At 27.3% G+C, this 11,695-nt stretch overlaps 1 protein-coding gene across 1 annotated transcript; it reads left to right on the top strand.

Annotated features, from left to right (window-relative positions):
- Positions 1–3,721: 3,721 nt before the first annotated feature.
- Positions 3,722–9,131, top strand: LOC101511261 (ferric reduction oxidase 7, chloroplastic-like). Its single transcript, XM_004486359.4, has 9 exons — positions 3,722–4,180; positions 4,382–4,475; positions 4,857–5,051; positions 5,680–5,914; positions 6,127–6,454; positions 6,536–6,803; positions 6,960–7,215; positions 7,340–7,775; positions 8,725–9,131. The coding sequence occupies exons 1-9, from the start codon at positions 3,940–3,942 to the stop codon at positions 8,892–8,894; spliced, it is 2,223 nt and encodes a 740-aa protein (XP_004486416.1). The 5' UTR covers positions 3,722–3,939; the 3' UTR covers positions 8,895–9,131.
- The last annotated feature ends 2,564 nt before the right edge of the window (positions 9,132–11,695 follow it).

Below are 11,695 nucleotides of genomic sequence, written 5' to 3'. Positions count from 1 at the left end.
TATATATATATATATATATATAACTTTCGGGGAACTTGAAGTTCAAGTTCTCCGGCAACTAACGGAAATGTTAAGCCTCAAGTTTCCTGAAACAAGTCTCTGTACCAGAGAAATTCAAAAAAGTTTTTTGGAAGAGCCTTATGTACCAGAGAACATCAAAAAATACTATCCGAAAAAGGTTTCTCTACCGGAGAACTTCAAACAAGTTTTCCAGAGTGTATCTTGTGTACCGGAAAACTTGTATTCAAGTTCTCCGAAAGTTTAGGAAAAAAAAACTCACTCTTAAGTTCCATAAAGCTTGAAATAAGAAATGATAAATTTTTTCAAGTTTTATTATTTAAACGAGGATAAAAACGTCATTTTATTTCAAATTTGAGGGTATAGATATAATTAGGGGGTATGTATATTTTGGGCCATATAAGTCTGTTTACTCCTACACTAATATATTTGCTATCTGCACCCCCTCTACACAAATTATCTACAAACAAGAAGTATAGTAGTTACAATATGAACAAATATCATTCTAAACAATGTGGCGGATAGCATGGTATCTTTACTCAATGGCACCATTATGGTCCAATTAAGTATTAAAATAATTTAGAATAACTCGTGTGCTCCGTGTATGTAATTTATAAAATTTTCTTTTAATGTAAATTTTTAAAAAAATTGAAAATAATATTTATAGTATATAAATATATCAATCTGATCACACAAAAATTTCAATATTTATAAGTTTTTTAGTTTAAAATAATAGCGAATGATTAACAAAAGAATAAATGAAATGCAAATATTGAAAATTTTATAATAAAATAAGTGATTTTTACTCTAAAATATATGATTAAAAAATATGAGTGATTATTTGAATACATAATTAAAAAGATTAAAGTAAAGTATGAGTAATTTTCACTCTAAAAATATTATTAAAAAAGATGAGTGAGTGTTTGTATATATTTTATTTTGTTTTAAACATTCAATCATTATAGAATATTTTATTCCTATAAACAAAATAGAATATATATTATGCAAGCATTTATTTGAGATATATTTGTAAGCATTGATTTTTATATGATCGTTATTTTTATTTTTATTTTATTTTTTTATCTTGAGTATTATCATTTATTTATTCTTTTTTTACTAACTGAATGAACTATTATCTCTTATATTTTATGTTTCATGTCCTGTTTTCATTTAAACTTCCGATAACTAATTCTTAATTAGAGGTGTTATGCCACATATTTGTTTGAAAAATATTTTGATTTAATTATCTTTTTTGGAGATTATATATAACGAACAAACTCAAAATACTATTTTTTACAAAAACACGAAATAATATTAGGAATGATAATATGCAATGAATTAAAAAATGTAATTATTGAATTAAAAAATAAATGACAATTAAATCAAATTTGTAATAGGAGTTATATTTTCATTGTTGATTTTTTTAATTATAGAGATGTAGACAAAAAACTAATAAAATGAAGAATAAAAAATGAATAAATTTTAGAGATATTATATTTGAATAATGATATGATAAAATTAATGTTACATGACATATAAAAATACAATGTGTTAATATAATATTTTGAGATTTTATTTTAATATATTATATTGATATAAATATCAATAGTTTACTTACTACCTGCTAAACAAGTTATATAAGCAAAAACAAATTATTTCTACTGAGACCCCAAAGGTATATTACAATCAGAGTCCAATATATATGTGAAATTATAATATTAGTAAGATAAAAAAATATTATAATGAAAATAGTTATTTAATGTAAAATTATTTACGATTAAATTATTTTATGATATATGTGGTACATTTGTTTGTATTTGACGCGATTCTCAATTGTTGTTGTTGTGATTGTGACCTGACTTATAGTAAAACTATTATGTTGGTATGCTACAAGAAAATGGGTCACTGTGTCCGGTGAAATATCACTCACAGCCCCATGATTATTGATAGCATTTTCAATAAAGCTTTAAAATTCTTTTAAAAAATTTACTATTAAGTTCATAATATTAGAGCTTATGAGATAATTTTTTTTAAGTTTCATCAATTATTTTATGGAAGCTTATCAGGATTCATAGACTTAATACTTATTTGATTTTTTTATTGAAAATTTTTTAGAGTTTAACTTTTTCAAAAAATAATTTTTAAAAATCTAAAAATATTCTAAAAAATTTTGTGAGAAAAATTAAAAATTTATTTTTCTTGAAAAAAAAAATTAATATTTTTTCTCAAATAAAAAAAGTTTCAGAAAAAATAATATTATAAATCATTTTTTATCAAAAATTAAAAAAAAAAAGTTTAATCGGAAAACTTTGAGAAAAATTTATTTCTCAAAAAATAAATTTGTCAATTTCTTTTTAAAAATAATAATGAATTTTTTTATCTATAATTTTTTATATACATGATCGTGAGTCCTTAAATCTTAGTTAAAGTGGCAAAAATGTCAATATTGTTAAATTGAATATTATGCATTGTGCTCGGACTTAAGACTTCGCAGTTGTGTATTAGTTTCTTGTGGTAATTATATCATTTTATTTATAGACAAGAAAAAAATGTACATGATCATTTATATAAAACACTTTTGTTGATTACATCCATTTTTCTTCTAGTTGCTCTCAAATATAATACGTGAACTCAAATGGACTCAATTTCTAAACTTAATTTACATGAATTTAATTTTAGGTGAACTCATTTTATATAAATAATCAATTTGGGTGTAACTGACAAAAAATTATGGGTTAATTAGCAAAGGTGTACAAATTATTCAATGGATCAATCAAATATGAGTGAAATTATTAAATGAATCAATTGTTGTGAGGATGAAAAAAGTAACTATTAAAACCACTATTCAATTCTTTTATACACTTACTGTTATTTATTTGCATCATACGAAATTTTATGTTGATAATGTATAAAATTTAAATTCAAAAAATTAATATATTTATTAATGTCTTTTTAGGGTGAATTATATTAATGTTGTCCTTAAATCATAATTCTATTAACGTATATCAATATTGTTAAATTAGACGTTTTATTTCAAATTTAAATTTAAGATCTCGCTGTCACTTACAGATATTGGAACTAGAAGAAGAATTAGATGACGTCATGCCCCCAAAGTTTTTAATTAATAAAAAATACTAGTATGTTATTCTAATTTTTGGTCTATATATAGGGAAAAAAAGAGTCTTATTCCTCATATAATACCTAATATATTATCTATATGATAGGTGATTTTAACTATATGAAACAAGTACAATTTTAAAAATAAATATTAGTTTTTTTATATTTATTTATTTGATAATATTAATTATGGATATATCTTATAATTTATTATTTATTGTATATGTTGTACATTTGAATTTTTTATTTATTAAATTTTAGTTTATATTAATAATAATAATAATAATAATAATAATAATAATAATAATGTTACTATTCTAAAAAGTAGAACAATATCTTTAAGAAATTATGTGAATCACTAACGTCCTAATAACCTTAAACCATGTCAATCCCTTTCACAATTACTAGAAAACATTACCACATTTAATTCACCTTGTTCTCTTGTTCATAATGTGTATACCCTTAACAAAGGCACGTATCTTCTATTTTATGTATCACTAACAACAATGTGTCATTTCACCATACATTTCCATATTGATGAATCCTAAACTCATACTACACTTTCTACTCTCTATACTCTATTATCCATCCCCACCTTAATTTCCATTTCAGTGGTTCAAATTTTTCCAACCCTTTTTTGTGATTCTCATTTTTCTAACTCCATGTCATCATGGGTTCCACAAGTTTTTATCTCTTTCTCTCTCTCTCATTTGGTATTTTTATAGGGTCTTGTTCTTCATCAAGAATCATGTAGTTGCATCATACCCTTTTAGAGTTTTTGAGGAATAGTATCTTCTTTTAGCCATGGAGAAAAACTCTGTTGATTATAGTCCTTTGTTGTCTCATCATGGTGATGAAAATGGTGGTTATGTTAGAAAGTTGTCATCTTTTGTTGTGTCAGTTACTAAATGGACTCTTAAGACTTTGATTTGGGTGATCTTCTTTTTATGGGCTGCTTTCATTTTTCTGTTACCTTCGGAACCTGTGAAAGAATTGTTCTCAAAATGGCTTGTTTTCAGCCGGGGAACTTCCTTTGGAGTCACAGGTTATTATTATATACATATATCTTTGAGTTTGGTTTTAATGGTTTTACACCGTCAATAAATCATAACTGTATATATATATAATTTTAGAAATAGTTATGATTGAATTTCAAATCAGAAAATATTTTTAGTTTTGTGCTTTTTTGTTTTTCACTATGTGGCGTGTGTTCAAAGCTAAGTAATTGTGTGACTGTGTTATGCAGGAAGCATTTTATTGATCCTCAGTGCTCCAGTTCTCATAATTGCATTCCTTGCCATTGCACACCTAATCATTTCTGGGGAGGATCAGCTTCCTGAGTATGTGATTTATTGAAACTCTCCTATCTCTGCATTGAATTAATTTCATCTTTATACTCCATAGGTTTCAAAATAAGTGTCGATTTAGCAAATATTGTTTTTTTTAAAATAAGTTTTTGTTTTACTTTTCCAGTATAACATTAATTACTTTATTACAATTTTACTCCTAAATTAATAGTGATTGCATCACTTTCAAGTCATTATATTATATCTCAGTATGCATTAATAGCCAATAGTTAACGATGTTGGTTTTGTAAAATTGTTACACTTATTCATTGTTTATTGATTTTCTTAATCTATGTGAAACAAACACCTTATTGAGTATTTTTCATTTTGATATGTGGTGTAACTTATTTTTGAGTTGTGATTTTGTGATGGTAGGAAGAAGACTTCCAAGTATCCAAGATTTCGCCTATGGACTTTTCCTGTGCTTATCAATGGACCATTTGGGGTTGTTTCTGCTACAGAGTTCATTGGGATTGTTATTTTTTCAGCATATGTTATTTGGGCTTTCTCTGCTTATGCTATGCAGGCTCTTGCAGCTATGTCTGATCAGTTATCTTTTAGAGCCATGAGGTACTATAGTCTAGTGCTATTTATTTATCATTAGAAATTAATTTTAAGATGTAGATTTACTTTTCATTTGAGGAATCAACTCCAATAAACTACTAACAGAACTTAGATGAAATAACTGGATGATGGATCAATCACTCATACGTAGGCATTTCATGCACCATATTTGGTATTGATGATTAAATTTCATATACACTAGTTCTATACATGTTGTGCATAAAGACGGGTCGCGCGACGTTTGTTACTGCATTAAAATAGTTGATATTTTATGTTTTATAAAAGTATACATAAGAACATTAAACTAAGTTTGGTGATATTAAATACCTAGAGATTAATAAGCTGAAAAAAGATATGCTATATGATAGAACGTTACAGCGTCGTTTGATCCATGTAGCCGAACCTACTTAGTGGAATAAGGCTTGGTTGTTGTTGTTATTAAGATAACACTGGAGTGATGAAATTTCAATATGAACTTGTAGATTCATATTCTTTCTGCATGTTAATTATCACTTACAATAGTCATTAGCATTGAGCAAGTGTTTGGCATAGAACCTTTACAATGGCCATATAGGTTTAAACACGAACGAATATGATAAGCTAATTTACCTGGTTTACTTCACTTTTTTTTCAGCCTGCAAATGTTGGATATTATGGGACTTCGTTTGGGTGCAATCGGATTAATGTGCTTGGCGTTTTTGTTTATCCCGATTTCAAGGGGATCTGTTCTTCTCCGCTTCATAGATGTCCCTTTTGAACATGCTGCAAAATATCATGTATGGCTAGGACACCTCACAATGGTGCTTTTTACTCTCCATGGACTCTTCTATGTTATTGAATGGCAAATGGAAGGTCGCCTAATTCAAGAAGTGAGTCTTATTTGATGGATCTCTTTTTCTTCAAGATAGTTTATGTTTTATGCCACACAATTAATGTAGTTAAAGATTAAAGTTTAGTTGGCAAACTTGATAATTTAAGAAGTAATTGAGTGTGAAAATATCTACATTGTTATCCTAAATCCTTCATAATAATTGTTGATCAATGGTGAAATTCAAGCTAATCATTTACTTCTCTTTTGCAGTTAGTAGAATGGAAAGATATCGGTATTGCCAATCTTGCAGGAGTTATCAGCCTTCTAGCTGGTTTGTTTATGTGGGTCACCTCTCTTCCTGGAGTGCGAACGTGGAATTTCGAGTTGTTTTTCTACACTCACCAGTTATACATAGTCTTCATTGTCTTTATGGTTTTGCATATTGGCGACTTTGTTTTCGCTATGGCTGCTGGACCGATATTTCTTTTTGTGCTCGATCGGTTTCTGAGGTTCTGCCAATCAAGAAGGACAGTGAATGTGATCTCGTCAAGGTGCCTTCCGTGTGGCACTGTGGAATTGGTTCTGTCAAAACCTCAAAGTAATTACACTTATAGCTTTTTTATGCACAGATTTTTGTACCATTACCATATTGGTGACAATGTATCTTCTTAAAATGTAGGTTTGAGATACAATGCTCTAAGCTTCATTTTCCTTCAAGTCCGGGAATTATCATGGCTGCAGTGGCATCCATTCAGTGTTTCTTCTAGTCCTTTGGATGGAAAGAATCACATTGCTGTTCTCATAAAGGTTCTTGGCAAATGGACAGGGAAATTGAGAGAAAAAATCACTGAGGTTGATGCACCAGAAGGTTTATCTGTTCAGCCTCGTACCGTGGTAACAGCTTCAGTTGAGGGGCCATATGGACATGAAGTACCATACCACTTGATGTAAGTGGCTACATCTCCAATTATTTTGATGTAGATCATAGAAACATTTACTTAGTCATTAATTTGCATAATATACTTTCAAACCAAAGAAGATTTTAAGTTAACTTATGTTCTATTTCTTACTTCTTCAACTAATGAAGTGATATGTTCTCTTAGGTACGAAAATCTTATATTGGTGGCAGGCGGTATTGGAATTTCGCCCTTCCTTGCTATATTGAGCGATATTCTCCATCGTGTGAGGGACGGAAAACCTTGTCAACCAAGAAATGTCTTAATTGTTTGGGCCGTGAAAAAATCAAACGAGCTTCCACTTCTTTCAACCGTTGACATGGAAACAATCTGTCCACGTTTTTCTGATAAAGTAAATATCAATATACATATTTACGTCACTAGAGAGTCTGATCCTCCATTGGTTAGTCTAATTTTCTCTATAAAATTTTTTACTTTCTTCCACTTTTGCTTGTAATGATTTTTTCGTTTTCATTTTCTTCGTTTGACTCTGCATTTGTTTGTTTTATTATTATTATTATCTGCAGGAAGAAGGATACATTTACAAACCGATAAAATCTTCACTGTGTCCCATTGCCATGCCTAGTGATTATGGAATGTCTGGTTTGGTCGGTACCGGAGACAATTTTTGGTCAGGACTGTATGTCATTTCATCTACCTTAGGCTTTGTGATCTTACTTTCTTTGATGAATATTTACTATATAAACCCATTTGGTGTGTACAAATGGTGGTACAAAGGACTACTATTTGTTGTATGCATGGTTGCAAGTGTTGTTATCTTTGGTGGTATAGTTGTTGGATTGTGGCATATGTGGGAAAAGCAAAGTTCTGTGAAGGACAAGTCCAATAACATTAAGGTTGATAAAATTGAGCAAAATGGTTCCGTAGCTCCCAAGGATCCAAGTCAAGACAATATTTCAAAGTTAACCGTCATTCGTTATGGTTTTAGACCAGACTTCAAAGGTATATGATTTTTTATGAAATTGATTTTTATCTTTAATTAGTGCATAGTTTGGTTTCGTGCTGAGTTTGACGAAATTATGGTGGTATCGTGATTTTTTTAAAGCTCTATAGTGTTGTTTATGCTAAAATCGCGGTGGCATACCATAATTCTGCTAAGCTCATTGTGAATCCAAACATTCAGTAATATCATAACATGAAAGCATTTACGTGTAGTCAAGTTTACATGTTTATGAATGCATTCTTAGGAACCGTTAAAAAAAAATAAAAATTGAACCATTAAACCAAACCATTTCGATTCAATTTAGTTCGTGAACTATCCGTCACAGTTCAGCTTTTTTTGGTGCGGTTTGGTTTTTGTTTTTTTAAAGAGTCTTAATATTCAGTTCGGTTCGATATTTAGCTTCCTTTAACAATCCTAATATCAGTTAAATATAGCAATTTCATACGGTTGGATTCACAAGGAATCAATTCAATTTGAAAAACTACAGTTCAATTTCATACGGTTGGATTCACAAGGAATCAATTCAATTTGAAAAACTACAGTTCAGTTTTTTGTAAAGGTAGTTCTGGTTCGGTTCGGAAACATATAACCAGTGGCCACTCCTTTATACCAGTTCAGTTAGAAACAAACCATTAACAGTTCGTTTCGGTGTTTACAGTTCGGTTCAATTTTCTTCCTGAACCGTACCATAAACATTCCTACCCACACCCATACTGGCTATACATGTACAAGGCTTATTTTGAATCACTTATTATCATAAATCTGACTCTAATCAAGTGAAGTTGTCTAATAGAAAACCAGTTTAACTAACTAATTAATTATTTGATTAGAACTAGAAAGCAGTATTAGTCCAGCATCTTAATGTTCCAACTCTCCACACCATAACTCCCTTTTTATGGTTTTGTTTTAGAAGTTACTAATATGGAAATTAACATTATAATATTGCAGAGATTTTTGAAATGATGTCAGAGAAATGGGGCCATGTTGATGTTGGTGTTCTAGTTTGTGGTCCTCCAACTCTTCAGTCAAGTGTTGCACAAGAAATCAGGTCACATAGTTTGACAAGAAAATCCTACCATCCCATCTTCCATTTCAACAGTCACAGCTTTGATCTCTAGCTAGCTTGCTCCCTAATGGAAACACATGCATATATTGTATATATATAGCCACACATTCTAGTCATAAGTTAAATTAGTGAATATTTTTGCACCTATAATATGGTATCAAAAAGTATATAGTATAAATTATATTATGCTTTGCAAGATAAGGTGTTATAATCCTTATAAGGAATACTAAGTGGGATAATATTGATTACTCTATGTGAATATATATATTTATCAACTTGTTTTTATCAACTTGTTTTTCTTTCCATCTTTTTTATTCCAAATTATAAGCATATTCTATTTTATGTTTCTAGTTGGTAACTTGGTGCTGGTTTTTGTGGGATCATACATTGGATTCTGTATTTGATTTAACCTAACAATCAGTTAATTTTAATAGACATTATATATAAGCGGATCAAACATTTAGCTGCATTAGTGTTTTTTCTTTTATCATAACCACAATTGAGTATATATTTTTCTTTCAGTGCTGCTAAGTATTTACTTTAAGTAAATAAATAGGACCCTAGAGAACAACATATCAACAAAATTCATTATAGAGGGAGGGAGAGATAATAGAGATAGGTTTGGTTAAAAAGATGAAAGAAGGTATTTTTTAATGTTTTTGTGTTTGATTTAAGAGAAAAAGAGTTATTTTATAATAGTTTAATAATTGAAGAAAAGCATATTTTGCTTTTTTGATGCGGAGCTTCTAGACATTACTTTCACACATGATATAGGAAAATGAATTATCTCAAAAAAAAAAATTCTCAAATGTGCTTTTCGTAGTTTACTTAAGATTTTTAAAAGGTAATTTTTATTTTATATTTTAAAATTAGTTTTTATGATTATTTATTTAAAAATAATAAAAATTGTTTCATATTTATTTATTATTCAATTAAAAAGATTAATATTTAATAATTTTAATATTTATTATTATAGATTTTAATACGATAAAATCACATTTTAAAAAAATATTTTTTTAAAAATGATTTTTATAAAGACTTAAAATGATATTTAAATAAGTTATTTAAAGTAATCTTTCATTTGAAGTTTTATTTTTAATTTTTTTTAAATATTATAATAAAAAGATAAAATACTATAAAAACTTACACAAACAAATCTTTAATCTCTACATATAAAATTTATTTTTCTTTATTTATTTTTTTAATAAGAATAATGTTAACAACACACTCTTTAAAACACACCCTCTTTTATTGATTGAAACTCACATGCATTCCACCAAAATTAAATGAGACTCACATAATTTAGCGACCATCGTCAAATTTAAGGTGATAAAAATGACAATTTGTTATATATATATATATATTTTTTTTTTTGCATAATCTTTTATATTACTTTTTAATCATTATACGCAAATTAAAATCACTCATTTTTTCAACTATATATTATCTTTGATTTTCCAACTATTAATATAAGAAATGAGAACATTAGTAAAAAAAACAATATTAAAAAGCATCAAAACCACCCTCTTCAATTTCAAACATTATAAAAGACAAATATGTATATATATATATATAATAAATATTTATCATTAATAAATATTAAAAATATACTAGATAAATATTTACAACTTATGCATAAAAAAATAAAGAAATATGGGACACCTTTTGTCTATGAGAAATATAAATAAGAAAATACGAAACAAATATTTATTATTAATAAATGTTAAAAAATATTAAGCAAATCTCTCTCATTGATAAATATTAAAAAATAATACAAGACATATATTTAAAACTCATAAATATAAAAAATTATGAGATAAATATTTGTTATTGATAAATAAAAATAAACATTACAAATATTTATCATTAAAAAATATTAAAAAATATATGACACATATTTATAATTGATAATATAAAAAAATATATGTGATATATATTTGTCACCGATTAATAAAAATGGAATTTTTTTTATTTGATATCTAAATAATACACATATAAAATATATCAATTAGGCATTACTCGTGCTTCAAAACTAATTTCTTGCTAGTATTTATTGTAAAATTAGTTATAAAGATAATCAGTTTTATAACTGATTTTGTAAAATCAAATCCAGTTGTATGAATTAGATATAAAATCAGTTATAATAAATAGGTTTTATATGGATGTAGATCAATTATATAGATATAATGTCCATAAACAATCATAAATATAACTCTATTTAAATGTAATTTGATATGTATAAAAACATATCAAATGAAATCCGTAAGATATGAGAAGAATCAAATAACAACCATTAAATAAAAATGAAAAGTTAACTCTTACCTATTCTCTTGCACTCGTGGTTTTCCACAATTTTATTACACCATTCATGGTCCATGGAAACAATTGTCAATAGCAGTTTATTTTGAAAGCTAGTGTTATAAGGAAAACTATGATTGGAAATATGATTAGATTTATAGTACAGAATCGCACATTACTCATCAAACCTCCTTTATCATAGTTTTGTGGTTCTTCCAATTTCCAAACTCCATTCGTCTTCATTAAAATATTAAGTAATAATTTTGCATCCCATAACTCATTTTTTTCTAAAGTAGATTATTTAACTGTTTTTTTAGAAGTATTTAATTTCTTTTTTTCACTCTGAAAAATATTTAATGAATACTCATATACCTAATTTATAATTTGAGAGTGACATAAATAGATATAATAGGTGTTATGAATTTTAGTGTCTAAAATATAATTATTTTATTTATCTTCTATTTTTTTATGTGTATCCAAACAAGTATAAAAACAGGAAAAAATGTGCAAACGAACCAGCAACATCCCATCCCTTTCAAAAGAAAAATCATATGC

Source organism: Cicer arietinum, chromosome 1, assembly GCF_000331145.2.
Source record: "Cicer arietinum cultivar CDC Frontier isolate Library 1 chromosome 1, Cicar.CDCFrontier_v2.0, whole genome shotgun sequence".
Taxonomy (NCBI): domain Eukaryota; kingdom Viridiplantae; phylum Streptophyta; class Magnoliopsida; order Fabales; family Fabaceae; genus Cicer; species Cicer arietinum.
This window is presented reverse-complemented; position numbering and strand designations above follow the sequence as displayed.